We start from the raw sequence: 23,471 nt of genomic DNA, 5'->3' as shown, positions 1-23,471 counted from the left end.
CATGCTCTACCAATTGAGCCAGCCATGTTCCAAAAATGTGTACATTTTTTTAAAAGATTTTATTTATTTATTTGACAGAGAGAGAGAGAGCACAAGTAGGGGGAGCGGCAGAGGGAGAGGGAGAAGCAGCCTCCCCGCTGAGCAGGGAGCCCAATGCGGGGCTCAATCCCAGGACTCTGGGATCATGACCCGAGCCGAAGGCAGTCACCCAACCAACTGAGCCACCCAGGAGCCCCCAAAAATGTGTACATTGATGCTAAGGGAAAGAAGCCAGTCACAAAAGACCATTTATTGTATGGTTCTGTTTGTAAGAAATGTCCAGACTAGGCAAATCTACAGGTAATATTGGCCTAGAGCAAGAGGTGGGGAGGAGAAGGGGAAGATAGAGAGGATTCCTAATGGTACAAGATTCCTTTTTGAGATGACAAAAATGTCCTGGTAGCAAGGTTATGGTAGAGTAGCTAACTTTGACCTACCCAGTATTCTTGGTGGTTTCTGACACCTACCAAAAGGAACCCAACAGCTATGTATGTGCAAGTTGGCTTAGGTCCATGTTGTAGTACAAACCACCTAGCCTGCTAGTGGTGTGTGCCATTCTTTTTTCTAACGTATGCTGGGAGGTTCCAGTGGTGTGTGCCTTTTTTTTCCTAACACATGCTAGCAGGGGTTGGTAACTATTGTGAATAAGAGATATATAGGGGTTATAGTGAGCTTTCCTCTACTTTTCTGAGAATCTGAAACTAAGGAAGCCAGACAATATAAAATATCATAATGATGAAAGCACACATACATAAAAACAGCAGGGAGAGAAATGATGGCTCCTGAGCCAACGCTTACAATATCATTGGTAGTTAGGACCACATTTTCTTTCTTTCTTTTTTCTTATTGTGGTAAGATATACATTACATGGGGGGCAGCTGGCTGGCTCAGTCAGTAGAGCATGCAGCTCTTGATCTCAGGGTTGTAAGTTTAAGCCCCATGTTGAGTATAGTGATTACTTAAAAATAAAATATTTTAAAAAATATACATTACACAGAATTTACCATTTTAACCATTTTTAAAAGATGTATTTTATTTATTTGATAGGGAGAGAGAGCACAAGCTAAGGGAGGGGGTGGCAGAGGGAGAGGGAGAAGCAGGCTCCCTGCTGAGCAAGGAGCCCGATGAAGGGCTCCATGCAGGGCTCCATGCAGGGATCCATCCCACGACCCCGGGATCATGGCCCGAGCTGAAGGCAGACACTTAACCGACTGAGCCACCCAGGCGCCCCAGTGGATTTTCAACCACATAGGGGTTTGTGCCTTCAGCTCAGGTCATGATCCCAGGGTAATGGGATCGAGCCCCTCATCAGGCTCCCTGCTCGTGGGGAGCCAGCTTCTCCCTCTCCTCCCCGCTCATGCTCTCTCTCACTCTCTCTCTCTCAAATAAATAAATAAAATCTAAGAAAGAAAGAACGAAAGAAAGAAAGAAGAAAAAAAGAAAGAAAGAAAGAAAGAAAGAAAGAAAGAAAATCCACATATGACTCCTGACTTTCCAAAAACTTAACTACTAATAGCCAACGGTTGACCAGCGGCCTTACCAATAACATTAACAGTTGATTAACACATATTTTGTATGCTATATGTATTTTTTTTTAAAGATTTTATTTATTTATTTGACAGAGAGAGAGACAGCGAGAGAGGGAACACAAGCAGGGGAATTGGGAGAGGGAGAAGCAGGCTTCCCGCTGAGCAGGGAGCCCGATGCGGGGCTCGATCCCAGGACCCTGAGATCATGACCTGAGCCGAAGGCAGATGCTTAACGACTGAGCCGCCCAGGCGCCCCTATGCTATATGTATTATACACTGTATTCTTACAGTCAAGTAAGCCAGAGAGAAGAAAATGTTATTACGAAAATCATGTGGAAGAGAAAATCCATTTACAGTACTGAACCGTATCGAAAAATATCCATGCATAAGTGGACCCTTACAGCTGAAACCTGTGTTGTTCAAGGGTCAGCTGTATTGTTCCTCCTGACCTGGCTGCCTCTCTCTCAATCTCATCTCTGTCACTCTCCCACTTCCAGTGCAATAGGATTCTTCTTCACTTGCATGCCGCATCTCCTGCTTATCTATCTGAAAATGCCAGATGCCTTCAGGAGGCATCCATGATTCTGCCCCTAACCCCAGGTTGAGGCCAAGGGCCCTTCCTCTCAGCTCACATCTCCTTCTGTGCTTCTATTAATATTTGCTGAGTGCAGTGGCAGGCTCTGTGCTAAGTACTGCATGTGCACTACTTTATATACTCTTCACTCCTGATGTCCCATTTATATGTCCTCATTGTTGAGGGTGGTGCTATGGCCACCCCTGTTTTACAGATAAGAAGACTGAAACTCAGACACTAAACTGCTCAAGGTCACACAGTGAGTAAGAGGAAGCACTAGATGGGAAACCCAGTTCTGTCTGATTGTGTGAAATCCGTAGTATCACAAATATAATTTGTAACCTGATTTCTTCTTTCCTTAGTCCAGGGGGTGAGCGCTCATTTTTTTTTTTTTAACACTATACTGCTCTCATATCACCTCTGTAAAGCCTATTCTGTACCTTCCCTTACCCCAGCTGAGTTAGGCGTTTCTTGCTTGGGGCTTCCATGGTCCTGGCAGCTCCAGGGAAATATCCTGTTAAAATCTCAATTCCACCTTCTCTCTTGAGAAAATCATGAGACTGTCAACACAGTCTCCATGGCAACTCTTACCAGAGTCTAGTAGTGTTTCCTCCCCAGCTTTGAGATGGGGTACCTACTCCATTTCCTTGAAGACCTCACCCCTCCCCAGTACATCACCCCCCCACCATCATCCATGTGTTTGTTTCCTGCCTGAAGCCCTTAACCCTTGGAACTCTGGTGATATGTTTCTGATGATTCTTTTGCCTCTTGACAGCAACCCCTGGAAACGAAAAAATGGTGTGTTGTATTTTTTCATCTGGCCACCTCTGATATATTTCACGTGTCACAAAAAGTGACAGAACCAAAGAAATTCTTAGTCACAGTAAAGCTTTGCATCCAAGTCTGCTGCAGGCATTTGTCTCCTGCTATTGAACGCGCTAGGGGGCATGACTGCTATCTTGACTCAGCAAAGCAGCATCTTTCTCTTTACCTGGTGGCAGCCAGAGACAGGAAAAAGCCTGTCAGCAATGGGGGTGCCTTCCTCTCTGGTTAAAGATTGTTATATAATTCCCTCTGCTATGATGGGAACTCCCCTTGGCTTCTGTGCAGGAACAAGTTAACCTAGCAGTCCTGAGATTGCGTATCCTTAGAAAAGCCTGCGGACAAGCTTGGCCCTTGGCTGGGAATTCGGATTTGGGGAGAGTTTACTTATTCCCAGAATTGATAAGACTGGCCCACTGTGCCTAAATTGTTTGCAGAAACAATGTAGTTTATGCTGAATACCTGTTTTCCTACTGGGAGTCTGGAATTGTGGCACACGCTAGGCAGAGAACTCATGTGACCAGTGCCCAAGAAATAGTCTGGGTACTGAGTCTCTAATGAGCCTCCCTTACAGATTGTCACAGCTTGTCCTGGAGGGGGAATGAAGCGTGCCCTGTGTGACTCCCTGGGAGAGGACCCCTAAGACCTTGTACCTGGTTGCCATTGGACTTCATCCCATGTGCCTTTTCCCTTTGTTGAGTTACCTTTATATCCTTTCACTGTAATATATCATACCATGAGTAGGATGATATACCAAGTCCTGTGAGATTTCCTAGGGAGTCATTGCATCTGGGGTGGGTCTTGGGGACACCTGACACAGCTTCTCTCTGCTTGTCTGGATTCTACTCCCCCTCTTCCCTGAAACCTTCTTACCTGGTTATTACACCTGGGAGCGATCCCTCCCTATGCCCAGTGAAGCTGTATGTGCAAGCCTTGGAAAAAGGGACTTGGATCAAGTCCTGCCTCTGTTTGGCAAGATGCATGCCCTGGTAAATGGCCTCTGGTTACAAATTGTTTAATCTTCTTGGCTGGTACTTAATTTGGTAGGTTCAGCCTCCCTAAGAGCATAGGCTTAGGTAGACCTGTGTTTGAATCCTAGCTCTTGACTCTTATCTTCTGGGAACTTGTTTCTTCATCTGTAAAGTGAGTTAAATTGGGTTTAATCTGGTGGATTCATGCAAAGTACTTCACATAGTAACTATGGAGCAAATGGGACCTTTTTTTTCCTGATTTTTTTTTTTTTAAGTAATCTCTACACCCAATGTGGGGCTTAAACTCATGACCCTGAGAGCAAGAGTGACAGGCTCCACCGACTGAGCCAGCCCGTCTCCCCAGCAAATGGGAACTTTTATTATTGTTTTGATTATTGGTATAAAATACCTCTCCCCAAATAGATAGGATGCATCTAACTGTTCTGTGCATCTCTCCCAGGGCTGAACATTCGCTTACACAGAGTAGGTGCTTGAAACTCTGCTGAATGGGTAATGTTGACTCTGCTGTGAAAGACATGACTTTGTTGCCAAAGTAAAAATAATAAAAGTAGTCATTATAATTTTAAAAATCACATTTGAGTGCTTACTATGTGCTATGTGTTGGGCTAAGCAATTTGCTTAATTTATTTCATTTGATCCTTACAACAACCCTGTGAAATACATTCTATTATCACCATGTTAAAGATGAGGAAATGAAGCTTAGCATAATTGTAGCCTCACACACATAGGTGGCAGAGCTGGGATTCAAATCCAGGTGTATCACTCAGGTCAGGCCCCCATAATAAAATACTGTGGACTGGGTGATAACAACGGAAGTCAATTTTCTCACGGTCTGGAGGCCGGAAATCCAAGATCAAGGTGCCAGCATGGTCAGTTTCAGTTTCCGGTGAGAAGTCACTTCCTGGTTGCCTTCCCTCTGGCCTTCTCACAAGATCTTTTTCCCTTGTGGGATGCCTGGGTGGCTCAGTCGGTTGAGCGTCTGCCTTTAGCTCAGGTCATGATCCCAGAGTCATGGGATCGAGTCCTGAAGCAGGCTCCTTGCCTGATTCTCCCTCTGCCTGCCACTCTCCAATTGTGCTCTCTGACAAATAAATAAAATCTTAAAAAAAAAAAAAAATTTTTTTCCCTCGTACATGAGTGTAGGGAGCAAGTGAGGGAGCACCCTAGTGTCTTTTCTCATAAAGACACGAATCCTGTCTGATGGGAATCTTATATGACCTCATTTAACCTCAATTAATTCTTAGAGGCACCATCTCCAAATATAGCCACACTGTGGGTTAGGGCTTCACCATACCATATGAATTTTCGGGGGGGGGTGGGGGGAGACACATCCAATCCATAATACTGGGCCTTTCTGACAGAGTCTGAGAAGAAATAACCACAAATTAGTCAAAACCTCTTACTTGTTCTGATAAATTTTTTCTATATTGGGAATGATGTGGGGAGGGAGGTGAGGGCTCAATTTGCTTCACTTGGTCAGAAACTTTAATTCAGGGATGCCTGGGTGGCTCAGTTGGTTAAGCATCTGCCTTCGGCTCAGGTTGGACTGAGCCCTGTATCAGTGCTCTCAGCTAAGCGGGAGCCTACTTCTCCCTCTCCCTGGCACTACCCCTGCTTGTGCTCTCTCGCTCTCTCTGACAAATAAATAAAATCTTAAAAAAAAAAAAAAGAAAGAAACTTTAATTCAGGGGTGCCTGGCTGGCTCATTCGGAAGAGCATGCAACTCTTGATCTTGGGGTCATGAGTTCCAGCCTCACATTGGGTGTAGAGATTACTTAAATAAACTTAAAAAAAAAAAAAAGGAAAACCAAAAAACTTTAGTCCAAATAGGGCTGCTAACCTTCCAGATGTCTAGAAGCCTACCACCTCATAGGGCTTTGACAGGGAACACCTGCAAGGGTTCCTGGATTTAGAAGTCCCGCTAAACTTGGACTTTTACCCTAACAGGGAAAGATTTTGGAAGAGTGAAGGAAAAACAAAAAAGAAAAAACAAAAGTAATTACACTTAGAAATAAAGTCTTTTTTATTTATCCCCTAAATCAGAAGTAGTTAGCTGGGAGGCCTAGTGGCCTTTCTAGCTGATGGCAGCAGGTAAGGGAAAAGTTTCTTTGAAGTTCCTCCAAAAATGTTTATCTGATTTCTTTTTGTGGTCAGATTGTTTTGGTCCCTGATCATCGTTCTGAAAAAGGAATGAAGATTGCAGAACTATTTCAAACACTACTTTCATCTCCTGTTTCTTTACAGAGGCACCCAATTTAATCAGGACATTTGCTTGCATTGTAATTGTTCACTTAAAGACTCCCTGTGTGTTTTTAGACAAGTAACTCATTCTCCTTGTAAAATATAAGAGGGCTGGTGATTGTACTGATATTCCTAAATACCATTAAGCCAGACAGCTGCTGTGGTTAATTTGCCTTCAGAGGATCCATAAATCCTAAAATGTTAACAAACTGAGTAGAATAGGATCAGGATTCACAAGATATAAATTCTTAGACAAGGGTGAGGGAGGACGCAAAGGGGCTGCAATTTTAAGCTCTAGGAATTGAACCTTGGTTCAGAACTCTGATTTTTCAATTTAAACAAGCAATGCTCTCCAAGAGTTGTTATTTCTTGGAATTTCTGTCTTTTTCTTTTTTTGGTAATCTCTACACCCATCATGGCCCCACCAGACTAACTCTTGATAATATCATCTACATTTTTAAATGTAGGCCTAAGAAATCCTTAGGCAGCTTTGCATGGTTACTAAACTGAATGCCCTAAGACTATACTAACAAGGGCACTAGTGAAGGGCCGACCATTAGAAAGAAGATACGGTTCTAGGGCAGAGGTTGGGAATCTCTGGGTCAAATCTAAACCACTGCCTGTTTTGTAAACAAAATGCAATCATGACAGAGTTGAGCAGTTATAACAGAGGCAGTATGGGCCACAAAGCCTAAAGCATTTACTATCTGGCCCTTTGCAGTAAAAGTTTGCCAACCCTTTCTCCAGAGCCTCAAGTTGGCCCCATCCCTACTTCTTTCACTGGCCTAGATGGGGAGCATGCTGTATCAAGTATCACACAAAGAACTGACCACCCAAGCTCTGGCTACACTGTTTCCTCCCACATGGTAAGCTTTGCCATCCATTAATGCCTGAGCCACAGGTTTAACTCAGATGGTAAAAGCGGTGAATGCATCTCTAGTCTCAATTAACAGAAGCCAGAAAAGAAATATACAAGAACTTTATTTTTGAAACTTTTTTTTTTGGAAGCTTTTAAACTAGTAATCATTAGAGGGGAATCTTCTTTAACTTGATCTTTTCTTCTATATTTGAAAAGTATCTCATCTTTGTTAACATTTCCTTGGCTTTTTCCAAATCATCTGAAATAAACAGAGATGTTAAGGTGAGGCTTCATTTAAGCAAGAATAAAACTAACTCTATTGACCAAGGTAGCCAGTCTGAATCACAGATAAAGTTTTAAAATGAAAACTGTGTGGGGCGCCTGGATGGCTCAGTCGTTAAGCGTCTGCCTTCAGCTCAGGTCATGATTCCAGGGTCCTGGGATCGAGCCCCGCATCAGGCTCCCTGCTCCGCGGGAAGCCTGCTTCTCCCTCTCCCATTCCCCCTGCTTGTGTTCCCTCTCTCACCGTGTCTCTCTCTGTCAAATAAATAAAATCTTAAAAACAAAACAAAACAAACCTGTGAGATCTGTATTTGCATGTCTGTATATTTATGTATGTCTGATATGTATATTTCCCTATATCCCGATGGTATTACCAAATTAATTTATAAAAATCCCTTAAAAGAGTTGTATCCTCCCTATGACCCAGCAATTGCACTACTGGGTATTTACCCCAAAGATACAAATGTAGTGATCCGAAGGGTCACCACACCCCAATGTTTGTAGCAGCAATGTTCACAATAGCCAAACTATGGAAAGAGCTGAGATGTCCATCGACAGATGAATGGATAAAGAAGATGTGGTGTATATATATATATATATATATATATATATGTATATATATATAATGGAATAATATGTAGCCATCAAAAAAATGAAATCTTGCCATTTGCAATGACATGGATGGAACTAGAGGGTATTATGCTAAGCGAAATAAGTCAATCAGAAAAAGAATTATCATATGATCTCACTGATATGCGGAATTTGAGAAACAAGGCAGAGAATCATAGAGGAGAGAGGAAAAAATGAAACAAGACGAAATCGGAGAGGGAGACAAACCATAAGAGACTCTTAATCTTAGGAAACAAACTGAGGGGGAATGGCGTAACTGGGTGATGGACATTAGGGAGGGTATATGTTGTAATGAGCACTGGGTATTATATAAGACTGATGAATCACAGACCCGTACCCCTGAGACAAATAATACATTATATGTTAATTAATTGAATTTAAAGTAATTGAATTTATTTTATTTCATTCTTTTTAAAGATTTTATTTATTTGAGAGAGAGACAGAGATAGGGAGAGAGAGAGAATGAGAAGGGAGGAGAGGGAGAAGCAGGCTCCCTGCTGAGCAGGGAGCCCGATGTGGGGCTTGATCCCAGGACCCTAGGATCATGACCTGAGTCGAAGGCAAATGCTTAACCGACTGAGCCACCTAGGTGCCCCTGACAAACTTTATTTATAATGATAATTATGTTTTATAATATGCTGCCTAAAAATCATTTCCAAAATCTTTTTGGCAACTTGGAACCTTAGAGTCATGGTAAGCTAAGTTAAATAATAGATCTTTATTAAATATATACATAATTTCTAAATAAGATAAAGTGTTAAAACATTCACTATTAAGCAAAAGTTTAAGTTTATATACTTTTGGCTATTTATTTTTATATGGTACAGAGAAGCCAAGGATCTTCGGTCTCTTTTTTTTGATCTTGGATCTCTTAATAAACATGTCCTTGCCACATTAAAAAAAGTAATATTATAAAAAACATATACCTCTATAGCTTATGAGATGGTATATTCATAAAATTTGCTTATCTACTACAGAATACTGGTATATTATAGTTCTCAATTGTCTACTTCCTCATTTTCTCTGTAAAATAAAGTTTGCCAATGGTTAAAATTTATAATTAATATATAAAAAAATAAGACTACAAGTAACAAGATTGAAGGGAAATGACTTTGTATACAAAGAATGGAAGAAAAGTAGGATGTGTTTTTATATGAAAAGTATGTAAAGAATGAAGAGTGTTTTTCCTTTCAGATAAAAAGAGAGTAATTTTGTCCTAAAGTAGAATGTGAAAGAGGGAAAGAATGGAACAAAATATGAATGGATATTGAGTTGTAGAAGGTTTGTGGAAAAGGAATTTTATGTTGTGAGGTCAAAGCTGGCTAAGTGGATTTATATATATATATTTTTGTTGTTTTTCGATTTTGTTTTTTTTTAAAGATTTTATTTATTTATTTGACAGAGAGATAGAGCCAGAGAACACAAGTGGTGGGAATGGCAGAGGGAGAGGGAGAAGCAGGCTTCCCGCAGAGCAGGAAGCCCGATGCGGGGCTCGATCCCAGGACCCTGAGATCATGACCTGAGCCGAAGGCAGGACGCTTAACGGCTGAGCCACCCAGGTGCCCCTGATTTTGTTTTTTTTAAAGATTTTATTTACTTATTTGACAGAGAGATAGAGCCAGAGAGCACAAGTGGTGGGAACGGCAGAGGGAGAGGGAGAAGCAGGCTCCCTGCTGAGCAGGGAATTGAATGTGGGGCTCGATGTGGGGCTCCATCCCAGGACACTGGGATCATGACCTGAGCCAAAGGTAGACACTTAACTGACTGAGCTATCCAGGTGTGCCTATAGTTTTTTTTTTTGGAAATGAACTTTATTTTTTAATTCTTTTTTTTTTTTTTAAGATTTTATTTATTTATTTGGCAGAGAGAGACACAGCGAGAGAGGGAACACAAGCAGGGGGAGTGGGAGAGGGAGAAGCAGGCTTCCCGCGGAGCAGGGAGCCCAATGTGGGGCTGGATCCCAGGACGCTGGGATCATGACCTGAGCGGAAGGCAGCTACTTAACCAACTGAGCCACCCAGGCGCCCCTATTTTTTAATTCTTAAAAAAGATTTTACTATTATTATTTTTTAAGTAATCTCTACACCCAACGTGGGGCTCGAACTCACAACCCCGAGATCAAGACTCGTACACTCCACTGACTGAGCCAGCCAGGCGCCTCTTGAAATGAACTTTAATCTCAATAGTGTACTGACAAAACCAGAGTTTGGTTTTCTCTGTTAAAATGACAAAGTTTTGGGATGCCTGGGTGGCTCAGTTGGTTAAGCGTCTGCCTTTGGCTCAGGTCATGATCCCAGGGTCCCGGGATCGATGCCACATTGGGCTCCCTGCTCAGCGGGGAGCCTGCTTCTCCTCCTCCGTCTGCTGCTCCTCCTGCTTGTGCTCTTCTGCCCCACTCTCTCTCTCTCTCCCCCTCTCTCTCTCCCTGTCTCTCTCAAGTAAAATAAATAAAATCTTTTTAAAAAAATCAATTACTGGGCGCCTGGGTGGCTCAGTCGTTAAGCGTCTGCTTTTGGCTCAGGTCATGATCCCAGGGTTCTAGGATCGAGCCCCGCATCAGGGTCCCTCCTCAGCGGGAAGCCTGCTCTCCCTCTCCCACTCCCGCTGCTTGTGTTCCTGCTCTCGCTATCTCTGTCTCTGTCAAATAAATAAAATCTTAAAAAAAAAAAATCAATTACTCAAGGGGCGCCTGGGTGGCTCAGTTGGTTAAGCGACTGCCTTCGGCTCAGGTCATGATCCTGGAGTCCCAGGATTGAGTCCCGCATGGCTCCCTACTCAGGGAGCCTGCTTCTCCCTCTGACCCTCCCCCCTCTCATGTGCTCTCTCTCTCATTCTCTCTCTCAAATAAATAAAAGCCTTAAAAAAAAAATCAATTACTTAAAAAAAAAAACAAAAAAGGTCTGTATTGTTGATTACTATTCTTGTTGCATTCATGTGGATAATTAGGCCAACTTTAATGCAACTAAAGTTATTTTGTAAACAAAACTATTCTTACCTTGATAACCTTTGACTAAAAAGGGGATTGACTATAGATAGAAATTTTATGACAGTGGAAAAGTATATCACACCTGGAATCTATCTTGAGGTTTTATTATCTTCCTATAAACCAAACTGGATCTTGCCGTCTTACACATTTTGTCAGCCCTTAGCAAATTCTTTTTCTTTTTTTGTTTTTAGCCCTTAGCAAATTCTTTTTTTTTTTTTTTAAAGATTTTATTTATTTATTCATGAGAGACAGAGAGATTGAGAGAGAGGCAGAGGGAGAAGCAGGCTCCCAAGGAGCAGGGAGCCCGATGCAGGACTCAATCCCAGGACCCTGGGATCATGACCTGAGCCAAAGGCAGACGCTTAACCATCTGAGCCACCCAGGCGCCCTCCCTTAGCAAATTCTTAATTCTCCTAGTTTCCTTGAATATCTAGCTACAACTCTCCAAAGCGCTGTTTCCCATTTTTCTCCTTCCCTCCTGACTTGGCATCACTAAGAACTAAAACCTAATCCTTTTTGGGACTCAGGCTCTCTTGTGGTCGCCCTTTCCTCCAGGATCTGAAAACGCCCTGTAAGCTAAGGCCAGACAACTTGATATAAGCATCAAAGAACTCATCCCTACAAATCACGCGTGGGCAACCTTTGTGCCTGGACTTGCTGCCACTTGGGCTACCCCAAAGGTCCACCAGAACTCCTGTGTCCTCCATGCTCTGCTCTGGGAAATAGCCATGGCTGTGACGTTGATGTCTATGCCATCACTACCAACAGTCAAACTATAAAATAAGAAATCTATCGGATTGTCACTGCTGTCCTCACACCACCAGGTAAAGATGCTTAAGAGTTCAGTGTCTTCTCAAGTGACTGCCCGCCCTCTGGACTCAGAAACTGGGTTTATACTCCGTTCCCACCATTAGCCTTTGTTTTCTTTTTGTTTCCATAGAGATGCTCCTCATTAAATGCTTGATTGCTCACGTCATTCAGCAAATATCCTCTTCTACCAAGTCTCAACAGATGGCTCAGCTAGTCCTTAATAAACAAAGGGCGATCGAATGAGAAATGGACTTACATTGTTCAGAGGAAAGAAGAATGTCTCTTCTTCCTGTTTCTTTCTTACTGTTTGTTGCAGCTAACACCAGAAGATAGGACCCCTGTCTCCCAGTGTCTGAGGGAGGGTAGAAGCCTAACTTTAATAAGCCCCAGTTAGCAAAACCAGATCAGTTTCACATGAAACCACCACCTTCCCTTTTTTGTAATTTTTCATTTCCCAGACTCTACTGAGACCATGCTCATTCCCCTCCCTACTCCCTCATTCTCCCTTTATTTTTTTTTAAAGATTTTATTTATTTATCTAAGAGAGAGAGAGAGAGAGAGAGAGACCATGAGCGGGGGGGGGGGGGGGGGGGGGGGCGGGGATGGGCGGGGGGGGGGGGGGAGGGAGGAGCAGACTCCCCAATGAGCAGGGAGCCTGATGCTGGGCTCAATCACAGAACCCTGGGATTATGACCTGAGCTGAAGGCAGATGCTTAACCAACTGAGCCACCCAGGTGCCCTTCATTCTTTCTTTAAAACGCCCAGTAACCTTTGTATAAATCGGGAGTTCAGTTCACACCAGACTCTTCCCTATTGCAATAGTTATTACTGATTAAAATCTATCCTTACCACTTTAAGTAGTATCTGGCTTTACCTTTGACAGCATACAAGCATCTCTTTAGAGTCCCTGCTGTCAATTCTTCAGGTATATTCTTAGAAGTGGAACTGCTAGATCTTATGGTGATCCTATGTTTAATTCCTTGGGGAAATACCATAATGTTTTCCGTAGTGGCTGCACTATTTTACATCCCCGCCAACAGTGCACAATGGTTTCAACTTCTCCAGACCCTCACCAATACTTGTTATTTTCTGAGTTTTCTAATACTAGCCATCTTAATCAGTATCTCGTTGTGGTTTTGATTTTCATTTGCCTAATGATTAGTGATGTTGCACATCTTTCCATAGTTATTGACTATTTGTATATCTTCTTTGCATGTTCTATTTCTTAAGCTGGGCGGTGGGGACATGGGTGTTCCTTCTATTTTTATTCCTTAAATTGTACTTAAATATTATTTATTCTTCTTAAAATCTACGAAAAAAAAAATCTACAAAAGTGCAGTAGGAGATGGGGGTGAGCCCTGGTGGAACACCTGAATAGTCAGTGGGTTGGGTTCATGGATTTCAGGCAGCCATATCAGGCTGTTAATCTGTATTTCCCTAACATATATTCAGAGACCCTTCCTCAGCCTGTGTGTCAGAATAGACTTCTACAGTCCTTGCAAACTGGATGGCACACTGTATAAGCCTGTCCCCTCAGCACTAGCTGACTGGACTTGAGTGGACATCTGGCTCAAGCTGGGCCAACCAAATCCCCTCTCTCGGGAATCTGGAGTTGGGTCTAGGAGACTCTAGTCAGATGGTCAAAGTCCTTGCTCTTATAAGGTAATGGACCTAGGCGAACTAAGGAGTCACCAGTGGGGGAGGCCATTTTGGAGCACTGTACGCTAATGAGGAAGTGGATGGAACCGGTTTATAATGACGAGAAGGGGATGGAATGAAACTGCCAGAGGCATCGAGTCCAGGACTGCAGTTTTGGTTTCAGACTGCTTTCCGGTTCCCAGGCTTTGCCCCAGAAGAGCTCATATAACACTGTATACTATAATCATCACAGGGACTTTCTCTTTGGATTTGGGGACATAGTCCTAATTCCTTATAATAACCTCTTTTTAGCTATAATAACCTCTTTTTAACTAGCTGGGCTAGCTTGAGTGGCCTTCGGCTTCCTGCAATCAAATGATCCTTCAGCCAAAGGGCCATTATTCCTTTATTTAAGGGGTGGCACAAGTCTGGGATGGAGAGAAAGACTGTTCTTACTTCAAAATAGCCAGAAATAGACTGAATCTCTTTGAGCTGAAAGCAAGGGGCAATGGGGACCAGGATGAACATTCCTATTTTGAAATTCGGGCTCAGCTCTGCTGTGGGCTTCTCCTTCCGGGCTTTGCCAGATGTCGACTGTGCAGCCTTGCCCTCAGGATCTGCCTGTGTGGGCTTCAGCCTACATCCCGTACCTTAACTTCGACTTGCTAAAGAGGAACAGAAGCACTTTCATCTACTCTGTCACTGGCATATCACAGTTTTTGGCACACAGCTTACTTCTCTAGCAAGCTGTGAATCCTTGAAGGGAGAAATGTCCACTTGCCTATATTTTATAGCTCCCCATGTACTTATCATAGGATGGGTATAAAATAGCTATTTATTGAATTGATGGTTATACCTCAGTGCTTACAGTTTCTTTCCACATTTAAGAAAGTTAAGACATGAAGAAAGTACCTTGTTCAAAAGCTCTGCTCACATTGTCAGTCAATTCTTTCTGTTTAGCTGAAAGAGAAAATCACTATCTTAATTTTTCTATTTATATAGACTAACGACGTGAAGATAACACTTGGTAGCTGGTTTCAACACAATACAACAGGGAGCTTAGATTCCAGGGTAAGGCCTCATAAGCCCTGTGTCCACATGTCCCATGATGGCAGCTCCTGTGTTTTGTTTTGTTTTAGATTTATTTATCTTTATTTGAGAGAGAGGGTGCACGCGTGTGTGTGGGGGAGGGGCAGAGGGTGAGAGACAGAATCTCAAGCAGACTCCCTGCTGAGCGCAGAGCCCGAATCGAGGCTCAGTCCTGCAACCCTGAGATCATGACCTGAGCTGAAACCAAGAGTCGGACATTCAACCGAATGAGCCACCCAGGCTCCCCAGCAGCTCCTGTTTAGTGTAGCTGACCCTACTCACATTATGTTTTTCTACCTCTGAAAGGTCTGAGGGGCAATCACTAAGGCTTGTAAAATGGCTATACAATCATTTAAAAAAAAAAGGACAAGGAAATGCTTTGATTGTCTCCATCAAGCAGTCTGAATTTTCCAGATTTCAGGTAGGAGAAAATTAGCAAACTGGGATTGCCTATGGGTAGGGCATTACAGTGTTTCAAACAACCACTTGCAAATTATACAGCCTCCCAGGAAAATGAAACACTTAGATCATATTGTACCATAAGAGAGAAGATGCCAGATAAGGTAAAGGAGCAGCTACCTGGTGTTTCTTTGTCCTCATTAGGAAATGAAGAATTTTACTATAAGTGTGTTTTCCAGATATAAAAAGTATCAATCACTTATATGGTGCCTGCTTTCAAAGCACTTTCAAATATGTTTTATCTCCTTTGTAGGCAGTTACAGGTATTGGGAGATGGCCCTAGTCATATGGTTGGTTGAGTGGAGGAGCTGGGAGCAGACCCCAAGTCTCCAGACTCCTAGACAGCTGTGGGAAACTAGCAACATGGTGTTGACAAAAGAACACTGGACTAGGAGTCTAGGGGCTCAGGAGTTCTGCCCAGATCTAACTAGCTCTATGCCCTTGAATATTTGCTTACTTTGGGCCTTAGCACATGCTCGTAGAGGAGGAAACTTAGGAATTAATCTAAATGAAGGTCAGTGACCTGTTCGAAACCAGACATTCACTATAGGGCTAGAATAACCCCCACCAGTGACTGAGCACCTGCTATGGGCCAGGCACTGTGTTATGTGTTTTACATGTTTTATTTGATTTAATTTAATCCTTGCAACAACCAGTACTAATGTTATCTCCATTTTACAGATGAGGAAACTGAGGCTTAGAGGGGTGAAGCTGCTTGTTCAAGGTTACATGTAAAGTCAATGGCAGTGTTGACACTGCACCCAAGACCCCCTCACAGCAGAGCGTCATGTTCCTCTGCCTTCCAAAGCTGTGCAGAGGGGGTTTCTGACCGTAAGCCTTGAGGTCTTCTTCCAACACCACCCAGCCGAAAGGCTGTTGATACATCCCTGATAGACTCCCCCCCCGGCCATTTTATTGATTTTAGCTTCTTTTTTCATTATTTATTTACTCAATATTTACTGAGCCCATGTTATATACACCATGGGCTGTATATACTACCTGGGCTGAGGGTATGAGGGGACCAAAAAGCAGAAACAATTTCTGCCTCTGCAGAACTTCTAGTCTAAGGAGGGAGGGAGGGAGGCTGACATTGGTCAAATAATCTCATGTAGAACAGTAAGGTTATAACTGTGATTAGTCCTGTAAGGGCGAGGTATCCACTGCCAAAAGGTACAGATAAAGAGGTTCTCTGAGGAAGTGATGATTGCCCCCAGATCTGGAAGAGGAAGAGTTCACTAGAGGAAGGAGGAGAAGAGGGTTTTAAGCAGAACAGCATGTGCAAAGGCCCTAGGGTAGAAAGGCGCCTGGTAGAGATGAAGAACTAGAAATGGCCTGTGTGGCTAGAGTGGAGGGGCAAATGGGAGGAAGCAGAGGTCAGACCATACAGGGCCTTGTATGCTTTACTAAAGACTTTGGTCTTTAACCTGAGAGCAGTGGGAAGCCACTTAAAGTTTTAAAGCAAAACCAAGTGTAATATTAGATTTGGGTTTCAAAAGATCTCATAAGTGACAGTATAGGAATATATTCGATTGAAGTATAGCTAGACCAGTCTGGAGCTACTGCAGTTGTCCAGGTGAGAAAGAATGGCAGTGTGGAACAGGGTGCTGGCAGTGAAGACAGACAGATTTGGGACATATTTAGAAGGTCAGCATTTCAAGATTTGGTGATGACTGTCTACGGGGGTAAGGGAGGATAAGTTGTTAAGAACGCCTCCTCAGTGTTTTGGACTTGTGCAACCGGATGGTGTCATTCACTTAGGGAACATCAACAGAGGAATAGGTTGGTTTTTTTTTTTTTAGGAGGGAGGGGAGAGGCTCATGAATTCCATTTTGGACACATTGAGTTGGAATATATAAACTCCATGAAGACACGGGTCTTTCTCATTCACTGGTGTCTTGCACAATGCTTGATACACAGCGGGCATGCCACAAATATTTGTGAAAGTACATATGTGCATACAATTGGAGCGAGAACTTGGAACTTCTTCTACATGGCATGGTTAATTTTATGTGTCAACTTGGTTGGGCTATGGTGCCCAATTGTTTGGTCAAACACTCGTCTAGATATTGCTGTGAAGGTATTTTGTAGATGTGATTTACAACCAGTTGACTTTAAGTAAAGATTAGCTTGGATAATGTAGGCATAGAAGTCCTGCTTGAGTTTCCAGCCTCCTGGTCTGCCTGACATATTTTGGACTTGTTAGCCCTCACAATTCTGTGAGTCAATTCCTTAAAATAGGTTTCTCTCTTTCTCTCCCTCTCTCTCCATATATACATGTATACTATTGGTTCTGTTTCTCTGGAGAACCCTGCCTGATACAGTGTGAAATAAAGTGGAAAACAAAGTAATATGCGATCAGAAGTCAGTTTTTCAGTCTTTGCTCTGCAATGTGACCTTGGGCATTTCCATGAACTTCTAAGGCCTAATTATTCTTGTCAGAGACGATAATAACATCTAATGATGTCATGGGTAGGAAGGAGGATTGCAATCTGCAAAATATTATTACATTCTTGGTTTAAGGCTGCCTTCCAGAAAGTTAGAGATGTTGCAAGTCTAACCTCCAGACAAAACTGGTTTCAGTATAACCAAGAAAAAAAAAATACTCCCTGAATCATTATGATGATCTATATGTAGTCTTTATATTCATTTTTCACCTAACCTTGGACATGTACTCGTAACAGCAATAAAATGCATTCAGTGGTATTTTATCTTTTACCTCTGACAATAGATTCAATCTCTTTTATGGCAGCTTCACTTTGAGCTTCTGCAAGTTTTTCATTGATTTCCATTATTTCCATGAGGAATTGCCTGTCCATTTCATCATCTGTCCCTTCAGGAGTCTCTAATCCATGGAGCTTTAGCTATTGGGACATAAAGCAGAAAAAAGTAAGGTTGGTTGAAGAGACTGTGGCCAGAGTAATAAATCCTACTCACAGAATAGAACAGAATACGATTCATAAACAAAAAAACAAACAAACAAACCTTGAACTGTCTTTTTTTTTTTTTTAACCTTGAACTGTCTTAATAGTGAAAATGTGAAGGTAGGGTATGGGAAAGTTGGACGGAGACAGGAGTGCTGGCACGGGATTCCTCTCTGCTACCTGGAACTGTGTTACCCTAGGGGAGTTCTCCTCCACTTGGGAGACTGAACTAGATATTTGTAAAGGCTCTATTAAGTCCTAAAATTCTAAGGTGCTAAACTCTTCCCTCCCCCACCAAAAAACCCCCAAAATAATCTTCCCTAAATGCTACCAAATGGTAAAAAAACAATGCACTCGGGCAAGTAAGATTTACAAATACTCAGAGAAAACTATTCTCATGCAGTATCATTGAGGCTAATTATCTTTGGGTCCCTAGACTAGCTCAGGTCTCAAGCACTCTTCTGCTGAATGCAAGGGAGCAGCTGTCCCACAGCCCAATGGATAGCATGTAGTCACGCATAGAAGGGTTGGGAAATCACCTTACTAGGTATAGTCCCCTGCTCAGGGGAGCCAGAAGGGTCTTATAGGCATCATTCACCAGGGTTGAATGCTTCTCTGAGAAGTCCTTTTCAGTCTGTTAGTAGAGATGAAGATAATCTCATTACCATCCAAATCAGCCACATTACATTCACAAACTGTTTCATAAAATACTGATGGGCAGACAACTAAGGAAGTCTCCCAAGTAGAAGTGGTGTGGGATGAGATGTCTTTATTTTCAACTAATGTATTCTAATTCTTCTGGGAAGTCAGGTAAAAGCTGTGAGTGCAGGGCAGGTTCAGGGTCTGCCAGCTGGGGTCAGGCTGTCCCAGGGTGGAGCTGGTTGTTTAGCTCTATCTCTGATAATCACATCACCACAAGGCCACTGCCACCCACCCCATGTACACTAGTGTTTGGGTATGATTGGGGTGGCCAACAGGCTACCTGAGACCTCTGGCTGAAGAAATCAGGGTGGACAAGACGCTGTAGTTCCTGGTACCTAGTCTGGAGCTTTGCTGTGTCAACTCTGAAGGCACGGTTGCTGTAAGGAAATTGGGAGATAAAATTCATGCACCAAATATTTATAGATTTGTATACTATGGGCCTGGTTCCTGTTCTCATGGGGGTAAATGCAATATACACGTAGAGAGAGATAACTTCAAAAAGTGCTGTGAAGGAAAAGAGAACAGGGTCAGAGAAAGTGGTACATGTGGTGGACAAAGAGATGACATTTGAGCTGAGACCTGAATGATGATGAAAAATAATCAAAGATCAGAGAGAAAAGTCACCAAGAGGCAGAGGGAACATGCAAAGTCCCTGAGGTGCAAGCAAGTTTGGCATGCTTTCAGAACTTAAAGGATAGTGTCACTGCAGCACATTCTAAGTGCAGAGTGACTGGTAGGGGCCCATCCCAGAGTTAAGGGGAAGGACCATTCCTGAATCCCATTCTATATTTCGAAGTCCCAGGTCCTTTCATCTTTGTCTCTCATTTTATTTTAACCCAGTTCCTTTCACTTTACGTTCCCGGAGCGTGCCCTGTCTTAACAGTTTAGCTCTGCCCAAATTTCATCACCTCTCCAAGCTCCACGTTCGGAGGAAAACAGGAAAAACAACCACTTTTCTGACTCTTTCCCTCCAGTTCTTATTTCTCCCTTAGACTCAGACCACAACATTAAGTTTTCCGGTGCTTTTACACCCTATTTTGTTTTTCTTTCTAGATTTATTTTATTATAAAAGGATGTAACTCAGGAACAACCACATGGAAAACAAGCATGGGGGAAAGGGCCGGGGAGCTTCCAAGCCCTCTCCAGGCGCACTACTCTCCCATCTCTACGTGTTCACAAACCGAGAAGCTCCTTCACTCCCTTATTTTGGATAATACCTCAGTACGCCTTTCTTAAAAGTCTCAATCCAACTTTAACCATTCTGACCCTATCCGTCGAGTCTTTCTGCAGCCCCTCCATTACACTTCCCTCAGGCCCCGCCCCTCAGGTCTCCCTCTACAGAAGCCTCCCCCCTTCAATTTCCCCTAAGTTCCTTCCCCGCCCCTCCAGTCCTCCCACCCTTCTCGTCTTCATTCCTCAGAGGCCCTATCTTCAGGCTCACCCCTCAATTTCCTCTCTCACTGGCCGCAATCCCACCCTCCGTGCTCCCAGGCCCCACCCCCATTTCTCTACGGCTCCGCCCACCGATCTAACCGGTCCTGCCTTCTCCTTCCCAAGCACTAGCGGCCCTACCCCCTGGCTCCTGAGCCTCTGACGTCTCTCTCGCCCCCGCGTGTTTCCCGAAACGGCCTCCCGTACCAGTCCATGAGGCTGAAGTAATCTCGAGTGGGGTCAGGTGGCTGCAGCGCGCGGCACTGTGGGCAGAAGAACCCATGCCCCCGCATGGGGCCTCCTGGGCCGCCGCAGTTCCAACACTGGGGGGAATTCCTTCCCGCCAGAGACGCAGCATTGCAGCTTATTGGTCTCCTTCCGAGGACCCCTGCCGGCCACAGCCCCGACACCCGGAGCAAGGCGCCAGTTCTCCCGCCCCACATCTGGCCGCGGCCTATGTCGCCGCGGTAACCTGTCGGGGGGAAATCCGGAGAGAGCGGCCGACCAGACTACTGCTGCTGATTGGCTGGAGAGCTGACCGGGCGGGATCCTGGATTCTGAGTGTCCCGCTCCTCATTTTAAACTACAACTCCCAGCAAACATTGAGGCTACGTGTGGACGGCCACATCCGCCGCTCTTCATTGGTCCGGCGGCGACGCAGGGGTGTTTTAATTGGCTGAGGGTGGAGTTTGTATGTGCTTGGTTAGCGCCACTCCGCTGGCTGCGGCTGCTGTGAGCGTTTGGCTCCAGGTGGGCTCACGCGGTGAGTCATGGTGGAGAACTTCTCTTGGGTGTTTGGGGGTTCGATTCCCGTGCCCAGGGTCTTAGTGCGCGCGGAATCTCCCGAATTTTCACTTTGTGTGGTTTTTAACCTCGGTCGGGGGGAGGAGAGGAGTGCGTGGGCGACTGTTTTCCTTTGTAGATGAACTTCGAGGTGAAGTTCACTTCCCCTGTTACTTACAAGCTGAAACTGGCCCACACGTGCAGGGTAAGAAAGGACAAAGTTGCGTTCTTCAAAATCAGAGGGAAGTTGGTTTGTAAATAGTTAATGAATGTTAGTAATTATTACCATATTTTAGATTCAAATTCGAAAAAAAACCTATTGAGAACCAATTTTAGCAGCTAGGCGCTGCAGGAACTGGAGACACACTGACCTGTGTAGGAGGATGCCCTGCGAGTGTACATAAGTAAGTGTGTGGGGTGGGGTGGCGAAGAGAGGGTAGGAGGGCACCAGTCCACCTTGGGACTCAGTTTCTCTGTTTGAAAAAAAAAATTGTGTTGCTCTTGTAAAACCCTTTCCGGCTGTCGGATTCTTTGGGACTGGAATTCTGTTCTCCCAATTATCAAGCATTACTGGGGGAGGAACGTTCATGTATCATCTCATTTAATCCTCAAGATGTATTCAGTGAGGTGGTGATCTACCTGAAGGTCATGCAAAGGTTTGACTCAGGCATCTGACTCCAGACTTGTTTGCCCTAAAATTGTGGTTTCGACTGCCTCTAATCTTTCCACATGCTTTCTCCTCCTCATGGCTGAGGCTAATGTGGTTTCAGTCTGCTGGACCCTTACAATAAACGAGGATAGCAGCCACTTCTTGACAGTCTTTTGTCCGTTCTCAGAGTGGAGAAGTGTTGCTTAGAAAGCTATTAGAGGTTGCAGCCTTGACTAAGGTAGTAGTATTAGAGCTGCAGGTCCTGGAGTGGCACACTCAGCTCCGGCATCACCTCCCTGGTGTGCTTTAAGAAAAAGTCGTCAGGATCTTTGTATCTGGAAAGCTATATAAATACAGTCAGTGTGAGTAATGTTTACTGTGTTCTCCTGGAGGAAGAGCCTGAGTATGTGTATCTGGAGAGAAGAGAGAATGTACTCCCCTCCCCCCTTTTATAAAAAATCATGTTAGGGGTTTAAAGTTAGGGATTGACAGTTACTTTGACTTTACTGTAGTTTCTGTTGTCAGAGTTTAACTGTCCATCAAATTAACTCTATAAAGTGAGGGTGGGAACCTGTTATGGTCTCCTGTGACTCAATTGTTTCTGTAGGATTCTGTTGGGCTGGAGGGCCATTTAGGATGAAAGGTGAGCCCCTTATAGTTACTCAGCATCACAAAGGGCTAGGTGGAGTTGTTTAGAATAATCTTTGTGTTCTGCTTCATTAATAGCCTGGCCCTTAGTTAGGAGTCAGGGAATCTAGAGTGAACAAACAGGATGTGGTCTTCACCGTCCTGGGGCAGGCTTGGGGGAGGAGGGGTGTCTGTGACATTTTATGTAAATGGTCACCCCTGGTGTGGTGCAGTGAATTAGTTTATAGTTTCTTTGCCCATCTTCTATCCCAAGCCACATGACCCTTCCCCTTTCTTGTTCCAAAACATGAAATTTAAGTGTAGTGTTGATTGTATTAATGAATACTTTTTAAGTTTCATTTCTAATTTTTATTTTTTTTATTTTTATTTATTTATTTTTTTATTTTTTTTTAAAGATTTTATTTGTTTATTTGACAGAGAGAGACACAGCGACAGAGGGAACACAAGCAGGGGGAGTGGGAGAGGGAGAAGCAGGCTTCCCGCGGAGCAGGGAGCCCGATGCGGGGCTCGATCCCAGGACCCTGGGATCGTGACCTGAGCAGAAGGCAGACGCTTAACCGACTGAGCCACCCAGGCGCCCCTAATTTTTATTTTTTTTTTAAAGATTTTATTTATTTCTGTATTTGACAGAGAGCAAACAGGGGGAGCAACAGAGGGAGAGTGCTGAGCCGAAAGCAGATGCTTAACCGACTTAGCCACCCAGGCACCCCTCATTTCTAAGTTTTATTTTATTTTATTTATGTATTTATTTGATGGAGAGAGAGAGCGCGAGCAAGCACAAGCAGGGGGAGCAGCAGGCAGAGGGAGAGGGAGAAGCAGACTCCCACTGAGCAGGGAGCCCAACATGGGGCTCAGTCCCAGGACCCCGGATCATGACCCAAGCTGAAGGCAGGTGCTTAACCGACCAAGCCACCCAGGCGCCCCACATTTCTAATTTTTAAAAAATTAGATGAATGTAAGCTGTTATGAGGTCTTCCTTCCCACCCCCAGGTTAGTTCATTTCTTTTAACTTATTTATAACCTTTGAATAATTTTTTTCTTTCTTTTTCCTGTGGTTTGTGGCTGTCACACAAAAAACTGATCCGGTGAAAGTGATATGGTGAAAAGCTCAGCCCAGAGGAACTATAGATCAATCTAGACTTAGAATTTTAACTTTTGCAGAACATGCTTGCTCTGGATTTATTTTTTTTCCTGATGTAAATATGCCTATCCTTTACTTTTTTATTTTTTAGGAGAGAGAGATTGCCCCCATGCGGGGTGGGGGGCGGGAGTGGGGGGGAGGTGGGTGGAGTGAAGGGGCAGAGGGAGAGGGAGAGAGAATCCCAAGCAGGCTCCACACCCAGCGCAGATCCTGGATGCCACGGGCCTCATCTCATCACCGTGAGAT

The 23,471-nt window shown here is 43.8% G+C and overlaps 2 protein-coding genes across 8 annotated transcripts in view; one reads left to right on the top strand and one right to left on the bottom strand.

Annotated features, from left to right (window-relative positions):
- The window catches only part of CHEK2 (checkpoint kinase 2), an 84,751-nt gene that overhangs the window by 12,222 nt on the left and 49,058 nt on the right, over nucleotides 1–23,471 (top strand). The window contains exon 1 of one of the 4 annotated variants that reach the window (XM_032395060.1): nucleotides 20,688–20,767. The exons of 2 other annotated variants lie outside the window; for them this stretch is intronic. In XM_032395060.1, the coding sequence (XP_032250951.1) occupies nucleotides 20,698–20,767 (70 nt within the window). In that variant the 5' untranslated portion in view covers nucleotides 20,688–20,697. Of the gene's footprint in view, nucleotides 1–20,687; nucleotides 20,768–23,471 lie in introns of those variants that run through there. One more of the 4 variants, XM_032395058.1, reaches the window with a different exon arrangement.
- HSCB (HscB mitochondrial iron-sulfur cluster cochaperone) lies at nucleotides 5,772–20,544 on the bottom strand. Of its 4 annotated transcripts, XM_032395064.1 has the most exons (7): nucleotides 20,212–20,544; nucleotides 18,854–18,950; nucleotides 18,416–18,505; nucleotides 17,667–17,811; nucleotides 14,315–14,362; nucleotides 12,021–12,116; nucleotides 5,780–7,315 (listed from the first exon to the last, which is right to left on the bottom strand). In XM_032395064.1, the coding sequence occupies exons 1-7, from the start codon at nucleotides 20,445–20,447 to the stop codon at nucleotides 7,224–7,226; spliced, it is 804 nt and encodes a 267-aa protein (XP_032250955.1). In that variant the 5' UTR covers nucleotides 20,448–20,544; the 3' UTR covers nucleotides 5,780–7,223. The 4 variants fall into 4 exon arrangements, 3 of the variants coding, with proteins under 3 accessions (XP_032250957.1, XP_032250955.1, XP_032250956.1); XM_032395066.1 differs by lacking the exon at nucleotides 12,021–12,116 and having other exon boundaries at nucleotides 5,772–7,315; nucleotides 18,411–18,505; nucleotides 20,212–20,462; XM_032395065.1 differs by lacking the exon at nucleotides 12,021–12,116 and having other exon boundaries at nucleotides 5,782–7,315.

This window comes from Phoca vitulina, unplaced genomic scaffold (genome assembly GCF_004348235.1).
Source record: "Phoca vitulina isolate PV1807 unplaced genomic scaffold, GSC_HSeal_1.0 scaffold82, whole genome shotgun sequence".
Classification (NCBI taxonomy): Eukaryota; Metazoa; Chordata; class Mammalia; order Carnivora; family Phocidae; genus Phoca; species Phoca vitulina.
The sequence above is the reverse complement of the archived record's forward strand: the minus strand, read 5'-3'. Positions and strand labels throughout refer to the sequence as shown.